The 17,469-nt window shown below is 38.0% G+C and overlaps 1 protein-coding gene across 1 annotated transcript in view; it reads left to right on the top strand.

The window, feature by feature from the left end:
- Window positions 1–13,332, top strand: part of scn4aa (sodium channel, voltage-gated, type IV, alpha, a) — a 28,991-nt gene extending 15,659 nt beyond the window's left edge. Inside the window, exons 11-27 of the mRNA XM_082545181.1 lie at window positions 435–605; window positions 794–923; window positions 1,400–1,638; window positions 1,724–1,897; window positions 2,005–2,361; window positions 4,563–5,045; window positions 5,606–5,647; window positions 5,724–5,847; window positions 5,964–6,118; window positions 6,233–6,406; window positions 6,505–6,627; window positions 7,707–7,988; window positions 8,073–8,126; window positions 8,358–8,499; window positions 8,663–8,760; window positions 9,001–9,271; window positions 9,369–13,332. Coding sequence (XP_082401307.1) covers window positions 435–605; window positions 794–923; window positions 1,400–1,638; window positions 1,724–1,897; window positions 2,005–2,361; window positions 4,563–5,045; window positions 5,606–5,647; window positions 5,724–5,847; window positions 5,964–6,118; window positions 6,233–6,406; window positions 6,505–6,627; window positions 7,707–7,988; window positions 8,073–8,126; window positions 8,358–8,499; window positions 8,663–8,760; window positions 9,001–9,271; window positions 9,369–10,660 — 4,311 coding nt within the window. The 3' untranslated portion in view covers window positions 10,661–13,332. The remainder of the gene's footprint in view (window positions 1–434; window positions 606–793; window positions 924–1,399; window positions 1,639–1,723; window positions 1,898–2,004; window positions 2,362–4,562; window positions 5,046–5,605; window positions 5,648–5,723; window positions 5,848–5,963; window positions 6,119–6,232; window positions 6,407–6,504; window positions 6,628–7,706; window positions 7,989–8,072; window positions 8,127–8,357; window positions 8,500–8,662; window positions 8,761–9,000; window positions 9,272–9,368) is intronic.
- The last annotated feature ends 4,137 nt before the right edge of the window (window positions 13,333–17,469 follow it).

The raw sequence follows: 17,469 nt of genomic DNA, 5'->3' as shown, positions 1-17,469 counted from the left end.
GAGCAATTCAGAAGACCCCTATGAGAAGAACACCTAGGGAACAGTTCACCCTGCTCGGGATAGGGTTACCAGGGCCCCACTCTGGAGCCAGGTCCGGAGAGTTTGCCCGAGGGCAAGCGTCTGGTGGCCATCTTCCTGACCCATCCTGCAGGAAGACCCATCTTTCTGCAGGACCACCTCCTGCAGGAGGCACCGTTGGGGTCAGGTGCATTGTGAGCCGGGTGGTGGCCAGGAGCGGTGTCCCTGATGGACCGATCCCTGGCTACCAAGACTAGCAGATGGGACATGGAATGTCACCTATTCAGTACTAAATTATAATAAAGTAATATTTTATACTGTAAAATTACAGCCGAGCCATCTTTTAAAGGGTTTTATAAACTGTCCAATGCAATAACAAAGACTTCTTACTGAATGACTTATCTTCTGCCAATCAGGCTAAGATGCTTGGTAGCCAAGGCACTCTAACCAGCAAGAACTCGCTCAGCCATCACACTGGGTCTGATTTGGCAGATGACGAACAGAGCCTTGACCGTGATGAAATTGTCAAAGATTGCAATGGGAGAATTATTCCACGTCTGATGATCAGAGCGCCTACCATGAACGAGGTAAGTTATAGTTAGTGGTGCCTGTATGAGTGTTTTTAAAAACCTTTGCCTTGTCCATCTGCAATTACATACCTTGACTTATGTGTTTTGAGAAATTCTCAAACTATATTTGTAGCACTTTGGTCAACATTGTTGGATATAAAGTGCGTTTAAATAAAGACTCTATGCTATGCTATGCTATTTTACAGTCTGCCATGGATTATGAATGCAGAGAGAAGTCACTGGGCTCCGTTCACAGCATGCTTCAACTGGATGAACCATGCATGGCAGAGAGAACTGCTAGTGCTCTGACTGTGCTCACTGCAGCTGCCATGGAAGGTACAGCACCAAACACACACAATATTGATATCACACTAACAAAATTAGGATATGTTGTTTAGCTTTGATTAATGTAAGCTGAGGGCACAACAACATAACCTCTATTTCGGGGTAATGTTTTTTTTTTATACTGCGTGGAGAAATCTGGCATCTGGAAGTGTCGGGTGCCACTGGGGGTGAAGTACACAAGGCTTAGCATTAGGTGCTCTGGTGTGAGCAATAATTCCTAAGATTATCAAGCAGTTGTTAACATTGTTCATTAATTTATCCAAGGCCGATACAGTGGAGTTGTCTTGAGCTTATCATAACGAGGCTAAATATATTGTGTGTAGCAGAGATTCCTGTCAAACATGGTGTTAAGCTAGATCTATTTCAGCACAGCTATAACCTGAAGCAACAAGACTTGGACTTTAGGTTGAAAGTTTAGGTTTAAGTGAGGTTTAATATTACCTTTTGTTTTCTGCCTCTTTCTCTAGAGTTGGAGGAGGCTCAGAGGCCATGCCCACCTGGCTGGTACAAATTTGCTGACCTTTTCCTGAAGTGGGACTGCTGTACCCCCTGGGTGGTCTTTAAAAAGCGAGTATACTTTGTTGTGATGGACCCTTTTGTTGACCTGGCTATCACTATCTGCATTGTGCTCAACACCCTCTTCATGGCCATGGAGCACTACCCCATGACCCCGGAGTTTGACTATATGCTGTCAGTGGGGAATCTGGTATGTGCTGCCTAACATTTTAAAATACTTTAAAGACATTGCTCAGATTTAAGGGGTGAAAAAAACATTTATCTTTTTTAAAAAGGTTTTTACAGGTATTTTCACAGCAGAAATGGTCTTCAAGCTTATTGCTATGGATCCCTACTACTACTTTCAAGTTGGCTGGAACATATTCGACAGCATCATTGTTACACTCAGTCTGGTGGAGTTGGGGCTGGCAAATGTTCAGGGTCTGTCAGTCCTCAGATCATTCCGTCTGGTGAGACACACTGATTAAATTTCTTTGCATCAGTTTAACACAGTGGAATTACCTGCTCTGCTATTACTAAATGTTTTTATTTATTTTTGTCCCATGTTTGGTGACAGCTTCGAGTTTTCAAACTGGCAAAGTCCTGGCCCACTCTCAACATGCTCATCAAGATCATCGGTAACTCAGTAGGGGCTTTAGGAAACCTGACTTTGGTGCTGGCCATCATCGTCTTCATTTTTGCCGTCGTGGGCATGCAGCTCTTTGGCAAGAACTACAACGACTGCGTGTGCAAGATCTCCTTGGACTGTGAATTGCCGCGCTGGCACATGAACGACTTCTTCCACTCATTTCTTATCGTGTTTCGCATCCTGTGTGGGGAGTGGATCGAGACTATGTGGGACTGCATGGAGGTTGCCGGAACTGGGATGTGTTTAGTTGTCTTCATGTTGGTCATGGTCATTGGAAACCTAGTGGTGAGTCCAACAACTGCATGCTATCTTCAGACTGAAGATTGAAGAAAGAAAGTCTTAGTTATTTCAGTGATCCATCTAGGAGATTGTGAAGTAAATATTTGAGTATGTTAAGGAAAAACTTGTGAAACTTTTTTTTGTTGGAGCTGGAGGAAAGAACTGTTTATGCGGATCAGCCAAAAGATTAAAACAACCTCTCTTATACCGTGCATGCCCCAGTCGTGCAGCCAAGAAAATTTTGACTCATCAGTGCAGGATCACCTGACCTCCTCACCCCTGTGGTTCGAGACTTCAGATCCTCTGTGTTCTGTGGGTTGTTGCATAGTATCCATGGATCAGGCTTGTTATGGCACCTCTCACGGGTGTTTTGAGATTTTTCATGTTCCTCAAGCTGCTCCTGAGCAGTTTTTGTTGTTTGATTGGACTCATTGCCCAACTGGGGATCTAGATGAATGACATGTGTCAGAGTGACATTTATTTCCCAGGAGATTGTTTCAGTCCAACATATACAATTTAACAGAACAGCCTTTGAACTGATTGAGAGTGATGAGGCTTCAGGGTTTGTAATGCTTTCTGAAGAATTCTGAGTGTCTGTAGCATGAAAACGCTGCCCCCTGACCTTTTTATCTTGGCCTCACGAAACAAGGCCATACAGACCATCACTGTCAGACATCATTTCAGCATCATATTTAATGACTAGAGCCAAATCCATTTCCTATCAGGTTATTCATAGAAATGAAAAGGAAATGGCTCATCATCAAGGTTTGAAGTATTGTGTTAGGCACGCTGTGCCAAAATTGTTGAGGCTTCTTGGATCTTAAAGTTACTTACCCACTGTTAAACCTGAGCATGCTTACTTAACACATGAATGTACACTTTTTTCTCTAATAATGAGGCAAATAATATACTTACAAGGTTCATGGGAGGGGGTTTCTATTTAAATCTAATGACTTAAGCTACCAAACAGTGGTTTTGACCTTGAGTATGCGCTAAGATCCGGCTCAAGTAAGCATGCTGCCACTGATGGAACAAACGCGGACAGCTGAGCGAGCACAGCTCAGGTGGCAGTGCGTCTGGGTGTAAAAGAGAAGTCATTTGATAGCAGATTGAACTCTAATCGATGTAGAAGTAATCATATTGAGCCATCAACACCACAGCATATGGAGCAGAGAAGATTTAAAGGGGACTTATTATGTTTTTATTTATTTTATGTCATACATTACTGTTAGAATGGTGGATGATCATTCTGTGTGAGATGGGCAGCCAATTAGAATAAACTTGGCTCAGAGGGAGGGGCTTATTTTGAACTGAGAATCACGCAGAGTATTTTCTTTAGTTGAATGAGCATGAAATCACCACTAGCTTTTATGCATAGTTTTTATTAAACAAATGATAATATAACATCAGCTCAAGCTGCTGGCTGTGCCTTCAGATAAAACCAAAAGTAATGAGTTTTAAATGTTTAGATTTTTTTTTTAAATTTTAATCTATTTTGCAGCAAGAAATTGACTGGGTACATTTCCTATAGGCCACACTATTCCTCTAAGACAAGGAAGAAATGTCTCACTTCATCAGGTTACCGGAACTGTACAAAGCTAATGGAATTAGCTGACAAATCACCTGAATTATATTCCAGGAGACTAGGAACATGACCCTGAAAAACACTATAACCTCTACCACAGTTATTTTTTCCACTCATCAAAGATCATCAAATCCATTTCCGATCTTTCATTGTCGCGTTTGGTTTTTGTGCAGCTCATATTGTCCATCAGCTTTATTTTCTTATTGACATCTCTGACACTGGAATAAACGAGATGAGCATTCCCACTAGTCCATGTAACCATGATCTCCTGCTAAACCTGGTAAATAGAAGCCGCGAAATCAAATAACATGTTTGAGTAACTAAAGATAGCTGCATCTGAGACAGGAGGCAGACAACATAATATTTACTGATGTGACGTCACAGGAACAATATGGTATATGATGTCTGCTTGAGCTATTCCAAACTTGTGTTTGGTTCAGCAAAGTTAGTACAGTTTTACTCACTAATCACTGGATATAAACTTGATCACTGTTTTGCAGTCGAGTAATGATTCCTAATTCTCACTTCTTTAGGCATCACTTTGACTGTCAAATATTTATTTTCACTAAACAAAATGAACAATAAGAAGCTGTTAATTACCTTCATTACTCTTTGAACTCAGGTGCTGAACCTCTTTTTGGCCTTACTGCTCAGCTCGTTCAGTGGAGACAACCTTTCTGCAGGAGAAGATGACGGAGAGATGAACAATCTCCAGATTGCCATCGGCAGGATCACACGGTTCATCGACTGGTTTAAAGCGTTCATCATTCAAACTATCTTGCGGACTCTTGGCAGAAAGCCCAAGGAGCCTGACGAGGGCCCTGCTGATGACGTCGACCCTAAAACGGAAGGAATTGAAATGAACCATTTGGACACCAGTCAGACTTTCAAACTGGCAGATGGGATATCAGATTGCCTAGTTGAAGGCCGGCCTTCTGGATTTATTGTGGATGGAGAGTTTAGTCTTAGTGTGCCAATTGCCCAGGGAGAGTCAGACTTTGAAAATCTGGGAGAGGACGATGAGGATGATGAAGATGAAACCAGTGATTCCAATGATGATAATCACTCTGAGAGTTTAGATGAGGGACATAGCCAGCAGAATACCGTAAGAAAACTTCTTATCCAAAGTCTTATACAGTTCATTTCAAATAATTGCCATCTTGTGATCTATTATTCATCTCAAAATAAGATTTTAACAGCTCTTGACCACCAACGATAAATTGTATTGGTTAATTAATTCATTCATTCATTCATTCACGAGTCCAACTTGACTTTTTTGTTTTCAAATTTGCAGCTAAAATTCAATTAATCAGGAAATATATATCCAGCATAAGTAAAATTCGACTTTGGTTAACAAACTGGCAACATAGCTTAAACATGTATTGGAACTTTGTATTAGGAAATTTACCAAACATTAAAATAAATCCTAACTATCATCAGAATATATATATTTTTGTAACTGTTGGAAATAAGGCAGCAAAGAAAATAATTATTCTCAAAATAAATAATACCGGATGTTGTTCCTGACGTAACCTCAAAGGGATTTGTCTGTGCTCCCAGGATCCCCATAATGTATTTTTGGGACAATAAACTTGTGTGCTGGATGTTTCTCAAACTCCTATGAACACTTAATAAAGTTTGTTTTCTGTTCGTCTGCTGTTTCAGGAAAATGTGAAAGATCAAATTAGTATCCCAGGAAATATCAGAGTGAGTTAACAGTATTTTCATCTGTGTGATTGCATAAGGCATTTGCATCTGAACTTTAACTGTGATTCTTGTCTAGCTGATGGGTGCTCGGAATAGTGAAGATTCTTCAGTATGCAGCACAGCAGACTATCGACCACCTGAGCCTGAACCGGAAATAGAAGAGCCAGAGCCACTGGAGCCAGAGGCGTGCTTCACTGACAGTATGAACAACAATTTTATTAAATAAGCAAAACTAAAAAGTCACAGAAGTCTTTTTCAGTAGCCATTCTGTAATCTGACATTATGAGGTAATCGCAAACCTTTCCACTTTTCTCAGACTGTGTGAGGCGCTGGCCATGTCTGATGGTGGACATCACCCAAGACAAAGGCAAAAAATGGTGGAACCTCCGCAAGACCTGCTTTACTATTGTGGAGCATGATTGGTTTGAAACCTTCATAATCTTTATGATCCTCCTCAGCAGTGGAGCTCTTGTGAGTGTTGTCATAACAGCAACAAATTTAGAAACGATGACCTTTTTATGATAGCGTTAAGACACTGATCCTGTCATGACACATATCTAGGTAGATAATGTTTTCTTTTGGCAGGCTTTTGAAGATATATACATAGAAAAGCGCCGAACGATCAAGATAATTCTGGAGTATGCTGACAAGATTTTCACCTACATATTTGTCATCGAGATGCTCCTTAAATGGGTTGCATATGGCTTCAAGACCTATTTCACCAATGCCTGGTGTTGGCTAGACTTTTTCATTGTAGATGTAAGTTTCACTGCTTGCCTGTATGTGATAATACATCTCCTATGCCAGAAAGGTTTTGTGATAGCACTTGAATGGGAAATGTTTTGATTCTGCTACAGATTTCCCTGATTAGTTTAGTTGCCAACTGGATGGGCTACTCTGACCTTGGGCCAATCAAATCCCTCAGAACCCTCAGAGCACTAAGGCCTCTTCGCGCACTATCAAGATTTGAAGGGATGAGGGTAAGTTATTGGCTGCTAATGCTTGTTTCATATGGAATTTGTAATACTTAATGTTAACATTATAATATTTTGAATGGTTAACACTGATTTAGAAGATGCAAACCTGTCATGTTTGATGCACTCTTGTACTAATTTGCCTGGCTTTGTCCAACTGTGTTTGTTGAATGCATGCTTAAACCACAGCTGCTGTAACAGAGGTGACTGAGGTGAGTTTCCCGGAGTCAGTTGACTAACTAATCAATGCATTCACTTAAGTAAGATTTTTGTTGTAGCCCTGTGCAAAAGTCTTGAACCACCACTCATTTCTTTCTTTTCTTTTTTCCTTTCCAAGGAGTCAGACATTCTTGTTATTTTAAAGTGTTTTTGAGCAAGTTTTCCTTTGTTTCTGAAGATCTTTCAAAGCTTTTCTTTGGACATTAGCTGCTTTTTCACTCATTTTCAGTCAGGTTCTTGTACCCGACCTTATCTTTCCTTTTATTTTTGTTTATTTGTTTGTTAAGTCACCTAAGATTGACCTATAAATCATTCAAGTATAAAAGATGTATCCAACTCAAAGGATCAGTATTGTGTGTCAGCAAATAACAGTTTAGCCAAGAACCAATTTGAATTGTATCTTTAAGCACTTTGTTTCTAGCAGCCTGTTGCAAAAGCACATAATGTTCTCTTTTCTTTAGCTGAGTCTATAAAACATGACATGCAGTCTGGGATCATTTTGGTAGAGAACGAAACAAAAGTCAAGAAGCCTGGAGAACTAGACCAGAGGACTCCTTTTAGGAAACAGAATAAAACTTGCCTAAGAAAGCTCAGACTACAATATAGAAAATAGGTGGCAATGCCAAATATTGACTTGAAATCTTGTTAGGGTTCTAAAAACTCTGTTTGTGACTTACATACTGTGCTCTCATGAATATTTGCACCTTTCAATAAATTGCTCCACCTATTTCCCATCTTGCTAACAAATTATAGAGAAATGTGGGGTGCTTTTGCACAGTACTTCAGGTCTTACAGCTGAATAAATTATTGAATAAATCTGAATATCTATTGCAAAGTTCTAAACAGAGTCTTGTCTTGTGGGGCAGGTGGTGGTAAACGCTCTCGTTGGAGCAATTCCCTCCATCTTCAACGTGCTACTGGTGTGTCTGATTTTTTGGCTCATCTTCAGCATCATGGGAGTTAATTTGTTTGCTGGGAAGTTCTACCGCTGCATCAACACCACATCGGAGGAGCTTTTCCCCATCACTGAAGTCAATAACCGGAGCGACTGCATGGCCATCAAAGAAGCGACACAGGAGGCCCGCTGGGTCAACATGAAAGTCAACTATGACAATGTTGGACAAGGCTACCTGTCCCTACTTCAAGTGGTGAGGTGTTTTGTTTGAGTTAAAGAAAATTAGTAGTCATATTTACTGATACATATTTTAAATAAATGTTTTCACTGACTGCAGGCAACTTTTAAAGGTTGGATGGACATCATGTATGCTGCTGTCGACTCAAGAGAGGTAATGATTTTGTGTCTTTGAAGTTCTGGTGAGCTGCATAAAGGAATCCTCATCTGGGGCAATAAATTGCGACTATGAGTCCAATTACAATTATTTCCTTAGAAGAGCATGTATGCATTGCAATCCGACATTATAAAATATCCGATGAATCAAATGAAGAAAATCTTCCAACCTGTAACTGAGCAAATGATGATGATTAGGCATTTATTCACCTGTATTTTTTCTACTTAGGTGGAAGAGCAACCATCCTACGAAATCAACCTCTACATGTACATGTACTTTGTCATATTCATTATCTTTGGCTCTTTCTTCACACTTAACCTCTTCATTGGGGTCATTATTGATAACTTTAGTCAGCAAAAGAAAAAGATAAGTATAAGACTTTGTTCATCTGAAATAGTGCCTGTGCAAAAGCATTGAGTGTTTTCTTTCCTATTTTCAAGTGTACAATTTTATAACTTTAAACCACATAGACTTGTGACATTATTTAAATTCCTATAATTACGTTTGAATTCTGCTTTTTCCGCACTTTGGAGATGAAGACATCTTTATGACTGATGAACAGAAAAAGTACTATGAAGCCATGAAGAAACTTGGTTCCAAGAAGCCACAGAAGCCAATTCCTCGTCCAACGGTAAGACATTATGATTATTTTAGTTTTCTGTATTAGCAATGCTTTATGTTGATCAGTCCAAGACTGGAAAACTTGCATGTATGAATGACATCATCAGAAGTAATGATGCTTCACGTTGGCATGCATAACGTGGCTATGTTCACCTTTTCTGCACACTACTTGTGTTAACAGGCCAAATGACTTTCCTGGATTTGTATTTCTGTTCCTCACTGCTCTCGATTTGCTTCCTCTCCTTTACAGAACCTAATCCAGGGCATAGTGTTTGACTTCATCAGTCAGCAATTCTTTGACATCTTCATTATGGTCCTCATTTGCCTCAATATGGTGTCCATGATGGTGGAAACAGATGACCAAAGTGCAGAGAAAGAGGATTTCCTCTTTAAGTTAAACGTGGCTTTCATTGTGGTCTTCACTGGAGAGTGTGTGTTGAAGGTCTTTGCCCTGCGGCAGTACTACTTCACCAATGGATGGAACATTTTTGATTTTGTCGTGGTCATCTTGTCAATAGCTGGTGGGTAATTAATGAATTAAAAGTACAGCTGTGAATTGCTAATTTGGTCCAGCAGATATATTGATACATTGTTGCTTTTCTGTGTGTTTTCTTTCAGGTACAATGCTCTCAGACCTAATTGAGAAGTACTTTGTGTCACCAACTCTTTTCAGGGTGATCAGACTGGCCAGGATAGGCAGGATTCTACGTCTTATTAAAGGAGCTAAGGGCATTCGGACGCTTCTATTTGCCCTGATGATGTCCCTACCTGCTCTATTCAATATTGGTCTCCTGCTCTTCCTCAATATGTTCATCTTCTCTATATTTGGGATGTCAAATTTTGCCTATGTCAAAAAGGAGGCTGGGATTGATGATATATTTAATTTTGAAACATTTGGAGGAAGCATTATCTGCTTGTTCCAGATTACAACATCTGCAGGCTGGGATGGACTTCTACTTCCAATGCTGAACCGGGAGCCTCCAGACTGTGATCCAGACTTTGAGCATCCTGGCACGAATGTAAAGGGCAACTGTGGAAGCCCTGGCATGGGCATGGTGTTCTTCTGCAGTTACATCATCATCTCATTCTTGGTGGTGGTCAACATGTATATTGCGATCATCTTAGAGAACTTCAATGTGGCTCAGGAGGAAAGCAGCGATCCACTCAGTGAGGACGACTTTGAGATGTTCAATGAGACATGGGAGAAATTTGACGTTGATGGAACTCAGTTTATTGAGTATAGCCAGCTCTCAGATTTTTGTGATACCTTGCAGGAGCCACTGAAGGTTGCCAAACCCAACCTGTTCCAGCTGATCGAAATGGATCTCCCCTTGGTTGCTGGAGATAAGATCCACTACTTGGATGTGTTGATGGCTGTCACTCAGTTGATCTTGGGAAACACAGTGGAGATGGAAGCAATACGGAATAGCACTGAGGAAAAATTTAAGGATAGCAAAGACACCTTTGCACCAGTTATCACAACGGTGCGCCACAAAGAAGAGCAGAGGGCCGCTGTGGTTATTCAGAGGGCTTACCGCAGCCATCTTCTGAGGCGCTGCTTATGCCATGCAGCTTTTATGCATCGATCTAAGAAGATGGGGAGAAAGAAAGAAGGTGACGATCCACCAGAAAAAAAAGGGTTGATTGCACGAAGGTTAGGGGTTCTCTATGGGAGTAATGCAGAGCTTGCTGAGGAAATGGAGCAAGCAGCTTTAGAAACTTTGGCAAGACAACAGCCCTCTAATCCTGAGGCAATGTCACATTACAGAGAGGCACGGTGCTGTCCAGAAACCCCCGTGCAAAATATTGTCGTTGTTCCTGTAGAAGTCACTAATGAGGTTTTATTGCATTCTGCCCCCAACCAACACCTCTTGACTCTACAAGAAAACCTGACAGAGTCAGTTGTATAGTAAACTGCACAATATAATTATTTGTCTCTTCCCTCTATTCTTTTTTTTTTTTTTTTTAACAGTGATGGAAACTGTTCTTGTTAATGTATAAGTGTTGCTGATATGCTTTTTAACTCTAGATACAGAAGAGTCTAACTGATGTTTCGAATGCAGTTTTTATCCCTAAACTTAAGAATCTATTCCTCTTTTTTTTCATGCTACATTTAATTTTCTTGGGTATTGAAAGTGAAACTGAAGTGTGTACTGCCAAGCAGGTTCAAAATAACAGGGTTTTTGTGTGCAAAAGTGCGCGTTAACTGCCTTGACAAAACCTACAGGTTCAGTTTTAAGGTTCAGTTCAGTTTTAATGAGTTCAGTTGGTGGTGGTGGTTCACAAGTTAACAGAGAAAGTTGGTTACCAACTTTCTCTGTTAACCCCAGTTTTCTGTTTCAGGCTCAGGGAAATTTGATGCTTTCTTCTACACAAAATAAACAAATTGCCTTGCATCAGTAGGGAGGAAAAGGAGGCAAAATCAAACAAAAATAAAAAAAATATGATGAGAAGAACACACCAGAAAACTGCTAATGTTGTAAATCCACATGAATATATGTGTTTTACCATTCTCGTCAGTTACACATAGGAGGTCTGAAACTTCAAACTATATTTCATCATGATATTGATGAACGATAATGATGGAATAAACATGAAATCGTACATATACATTTCATGCATCATCAAATTAACGTGTGCTAATTCTCGTGGCAATGCGAAGCTTGGAGTTTGCGCTGTTGCAATTAGACTGGGGTATTACACTAATAATAGTCTGTGGCTCAGCTGGTATTAAAATAATATTCTCTCAGCTCAGAATCATATTTCATTAAAAGAACTTTTGAAAACACAACACTTACAGCTAATTATACCTAACCTATCCGGGTTAAAAGAGGTTTTAGTGACACTAAAATCTCTGGTTTAAGTCTGAACATACCTTGTCGTACACCCCTCAATGTTTCCTTCATAGAAACATAAAACTTAACAAAATTGGTCAAGGAAAATTGTGATTTAATGCACAATTCAAAAATAATGAAACAGTAAGATATGATTTCTTTCAGTTTAACAGAAATACAAGATCTAATATTTATTTTAACCTTTTTTATCCAATAAAAATATGCTAGACTTTACTGTAGGCTGAAACATTATTGTGGACTAGAATCTGTTTTATGGTAAATTTCTAGTGGGAAGAAAACAAACAAACAAAAAAACCAGAAAGAAAAACAAAGGCAAAACCTAAATTGAGATAAGCTAACAATAGCTGATTCACATGAACGTGAATCAGAACAGATGGATTGCAAAAACTATGATGAAAAACATGAACATAAACCAAAGCTTGAAAATAATCCTGTGACTTGAAGTCCATGATGCTAGACAAACAGATAACCCGACACTGAACAGAGAACGACAGAGGACCTAAATACACAGGATAATGATAATGAGGGAAGTGAAAACACCTGGGGATAATGAGCTGACACAATTGAATCTGAATGCAACAGGGGAAGTACAACTAAACACACTGAACATGGAACACCAGACCCTTCAAAGTAAAACAGGAAACAACAGAACGTAGACAAGACAAGACAAGCTTGACAACGTGAACACAAAGACATTACAAATGACAGACTTCACAGGGGACAGGAAAAGACTCATATCAGGAGACATAGACGAAACATAAACTAAAACTCAACTAAGACAAATTAATAATACTGGAACAAGTATTATCTCAATATATAAGAAGCAAAGAAAATACAAAATAAAACAAAAAAATCATAATTCATGTTATCAAAAGGTAAAGAGTATAAAAGACTAATATTAGTGTTTTATTATTAATTAGGTACCAGATGACTTTCTATGGGGAATCTGTTTTGTACACAGGTAAATAAATTGCTATAAAATAGAGTCTCTGGATCTCATTGTCCCTCTCTTTCTGTGAAACTACTTATTAGTTAACAATGGGGTTAACTAAACCCACATGGTGTGGCTAATATAGTTAGCATCTGTTCCTAACAGGCTCATTCAGGCAGGCCCAGTTTATATTGCACTATTTATGTCCCTCCAAGTCAAATAAGAGCAGTTCACTGCACTCCACTGAATGATTTCAAAGGTTATTTCCCACTTACATACTGTATGCATGTTTATATTTATATTTTTTGGTCCCTTCAGATATCAAATGTTCTCAAAACCTAAATCAGCCATGTTTGGCCATTTCATAGCTGGATTTCCCTTTCAGCATTCAGGTTTGAACGCTGTCTGTAAACTTACAATGTGATGTTTTTATGTTAATGTGGCTGTATTAGAGAACTGCTAAGCACATACCTACTCGCTGTGCATTAAAAGGAAGTTTCGTCTCAGGTTAGATCACAAGATGCAAGGCACACACATTGAATGGTTGAATAAAAAAAAAAACATGTGCCACTTTCCAAAATGTAGTTAATCAGATCTTTTTTACAAATTTACAAGAAAACCTGCAGTGGATCTAGTCATATAAACATGTTAATTCTCTTGCTTTTGTCTAAGTCTTAATAGAAATTATGATGTCTTACTTTAAATATATGGTACTGTGTAAAACTTGCAGGCAGTTTTAAAAGTAATTTCATATAAACATATTTTTTTTTAAATTTAGCAATAAACTTCATTTAAAGTGCAGTAAACACAGAAAGAAATCAAATAAAATCACTCTTTGTGAATATAATTTATTTCGAGAACGGTACCACTCCTCTTTGGTACTTCGTCATGCAGTATTATTATTATTATTATTATTTTATTTTTTCATTTTAATTTGCACAGGTAGGTTGTCCCAAGCATCCTAAAGACTTTCCTTGACTGTTTTGTGGATTTATTTTTTCTCTTCATGCAGTTCTCGACTCACAAAATGATGTTGATATCTGATCAGATGCCCCTTTACATTCTGCACAGTACTGTATATACATGAATAACATATGCACTTTTACAGTTTTCTAGCTTGTTTTTTTTAACAATAAGCAATAACATGTCTATTTTCATTGAGTTTGACACTGTTCCAATTTCATCTTTGGAGAAGGTACATAAATTATGAATGTTTCCTCCACAAGGGGTCTCTCTTGTCATATCCTGCTGCTACAGCATGGCAGTTTTTCCTGTCAGGAGACTGTAACCTGACCATCCGAACTCCTATGTGAGACTGAGACACCGCTGCACCACTCAGCTATAGTGTCCTCTCATGGGACAGTCATATTCACAAGACAGTGTCCTCTTTTTGTTTACATTTCTACTGGAGGAAAAGACACATGGGGAGCTTTGCTGGTACAACCTACAATCACCTACAATGTTGCTTGTACATACTTTTTTCTTTTTTTCTTCTGAAATGTACATTTATATCATTTTGTTATTTTAAAACTATGTTGTTAGAATAAAACAGTTATTGTAAAGAAAAGTAGGCTGTGCGATCACTTGTCAGTTACTACTTTGTCTTGTCTGTGAAATTGCATTGATGCACTGTAGCCCTCTGCTGGTGGAGAGGTTGACAGCAACACTAAAAACTGAAGATGGAAAACAACCAAGAGAACATAATGTAGTGACTTTTTACTCTTTAAAAAAGCCACTATAGTCAGACTTTTTAATGAACTATGCTTTACATTAATCTCTATGTCTATGAGTGTCCATCTTTTTGCATAATTATAAGAAATGTAGGTTAATGAGTAAGAAAAAGCACATTAAAAAAGCCTCATCACTAAGGAGCAACACTTCGAGAGCTCTACTTTAACCTCCTCAAAAACAACTTACAACTGTTAAACATGTGCAGTGTGTTTTTTTTGTTTTTTTTTTTACAGTCAAACCATTTTTATTAACAGGGGATTAATTGAGGCCTTAACTTAATAGCAGGTTCTATGTTGAAAAATATGCATTCACTGACTTTTTCAAGCATGAGTGTCAGTAGATTAAAAAGCACCCTGTTTCTGTCATGGAGTGGGACGATGGGATTTTTGATTTATTTGCATTTTATGTCATTTCATTCTGCATCACCCAGCTAGAGATCACCTCTGCAAATGCATGTTTCTAGTGACTGTTTTCTTGCCACCTGGTTTTCAATGCTACTCTTTTTTTGGTTGTTTTTTTCTTCAGGCCCTAATGTCTAGTAAACCAAATTGGTTGAGGTTGGCAACATTTTTTTAACAAGTAGGATTAATCCAGAATTTTTACGTCAAATAATTAGAAAACTGTAAATAGATCTGTCACAATTAAGAGCCAAACACCAAATGACATTTAATTTTGTAGATTTTGTGCTTGCATTTTACTTTTGATTGATTAAATAAATCAGCTTTGCAAACAATTGCAGCCACCATTTCTTATAAAAATGTAAAGGTTCGACATCCTAAACATTGCAAATCTTTTTGGAAATATTTCTTTTCTTTTAGGAGAGGTACAGCATTTCTAGTTATTACATATTTCTTGAAAGAAGCTTTTTATCTCTTCCTTACAGACTGTGATAGGTGATAAAAATCCACACTGTACGCAAAAATCGAGGACTCTGCTGTGCGGAGTTTATCAGCTTTAAAAATTAGGGAAATGAGATCAGCTTGACTGACCTGAAAACTTCACTCTTGACTGCAGCTTTATGTTGCATAACAAGATTGAGAGTCCACAGCAAAGCTAAAAGCTCTTTGGGGGATGTACCGAGCCACATAATGGCATTGTATGTTGTGTTCATACAATTCTCATTCTCAAATATATTTATTATTTATAGGTTTATATTTTTCTTAGTTTGTTTATTTATTTTACTGTATATTCCATTTTTTATTTTCAGTTCACTTTAGTTTCAGTTAGTTTCCAGAGCTGATTTGGTCGTTTCAGTTTAGTTTTTTATTAGTTTCAGTCTTAGTTTTAGTTTTATACCATTATAACATGGGTGGCATTCAGAAGTTTAGAACATTTATTGCTATGCACATCATTTTAATATCATTTAGCCAAGCACTCATTTAGCCAAGCACTCCCAAAACACGCCTGTGTTAAAGCTTCCTGATGCTTGTCGGGTTGACAAATTTGTGTGTAGTAAGAAGGACTAAAATGAACAAAGACTGAGATGATCAGGTGTTTTGAGCTGAGTTTAATTCAACAGTACCTTTATTTTTTTGTTCTTTTTCATAAGTTCATAACTTATAAAAGAGTAAACAATCCTCCAACTCTTACCCATTAGTTGAGCTTGTGTGACTCGAGGCACAGAGAGGGGACTGGCATGGCCTCTATTGGCAGAAGACTAAAGAAGTTTGTGTGTCTTTGCAATTCAATCCCCCCAAAACAACAACATTGTGTTTTTTAAAATCTCCATCTAGTTTTAAGAACCACCACTGCATGTATTAGTGCAACTAACCAAACCATCCTGTAACAAATGACAGTCACACAGACGGTTTTCTGTCTAACACCACTGGGTATTTATGCCCAAAAGGAGGCTTTGGTTTACAATTAGACTTTAGGCTAACTAAAGTCTAAAAAAGCCTGCTATTTTCACTTGAACTCACAAAATTTGGCAAGTTAGATGTGAGTCAACGTTCATTCATAATTAAAAATTCAGACATTAGACAAACTACTTATAAAATACCTGATTTTTGCAAGACAGACAGCAGAAACAGATTAAACATGAGGAGAATGCTATAATACTACAAGCCTGGTTAGAATGATGAGCATATAAAAGTTCCCTGTAATCGGTTAAATATAAATGATTACAGGTAGTTAGTTACTGATACCTGATAGTCATTTCTTCACACTTTTCTGCTATACAAAACTATGAACTACTATCTTATGGCAGCTATTTCAAATAAATGTAATGAAGGCTAAATGAGCATATCATAGCTACCATGCTTTTGTAACGTGTCACTAATTTCTCTGGTCATATATACTTTTATTTCTCTGGTGCTAATTTATTATACAAAATAACTACCAAAAGGCAATGATAGCTACTTTAATAGCCATTATTTCCCTTTCGGACAAATTTGGATTTGTTACTTGATTTGTCACCTCTTGCCACTGATTTTCAGAGCATTTCTGAGGAAGCTTTGGCAAATTGTGTATATATGGATCAACTTAAGGGCCAGGTTTATCTCTCAGGCCCTGTTTCAGGTAATTGGTAGGGTTTTTTTCTGTTATTTTTCATACATAACTTTCAGTTACTGCTAATTTACCACAGATATATATTGCTATATATCGCCACTTCTTCTTCTGTCCTTCACTTTTCCAGTTACCTCATTTCTTTAAGGATACACTGCACACCATGCCAAAATATGCTAGCTTTCTGGTAAAAGCTCTCTATAAATTGGGGTTTTCGTTCTGAAGAGACCATTTAAAATTGGTTCTTTGCCAATTTGCTTGTGAACTAGTTCATCAATTTCAATAGGTGCCATTTTTATGCTGGAATGATTCATAGTTGAGTGTTGAGTGGTTTAAAAACTGTAGAAACTTTAGTCCAAGCCTGGAGAATTGTTGCTAAAGACCACTGCTAAAGACATATTTGACTCATTGGAAACAAAACAAACAAACAAATAAAAAGGGTTGAAAAGTCTCAACGACTTTTGCAGAGTATAGTATCTTCTTTTGCATACTGTGTCTTGTAAATGGTCTTTTTAAAAAGGAATTACATGTTTAAAAACGATCTGCTTTGGTTTCTTGACCATAAAAGCTTTCTATAGAAATCTAAGTTATCTAAAACCATCATCTTGGCATCAATATTGAAACTATGATATTATATTGGCTGTAGTATCACTAATCATAACCTTAATGTTTAGCTTAATAATGCTGTTTCATCTGT

This window comes from Aulonocara stuartgranti, assembly GCF_965226115.1.
Source record: "Aulonocara stuartgranti genome assembly, chromosome: 8".
Taxonomy (NCBI): Eukaryota; Metazoa; Chordata; class Actinopteri; order Cichliformes; family Cichlidae; genus Aulonocara; species Aulonocara stuartgranti.
The sequence above is the reverse complement of the archived record's forward strand: the minus strand, read 5'-3'. Positions and strand labels throughout refer to the sequence as shown.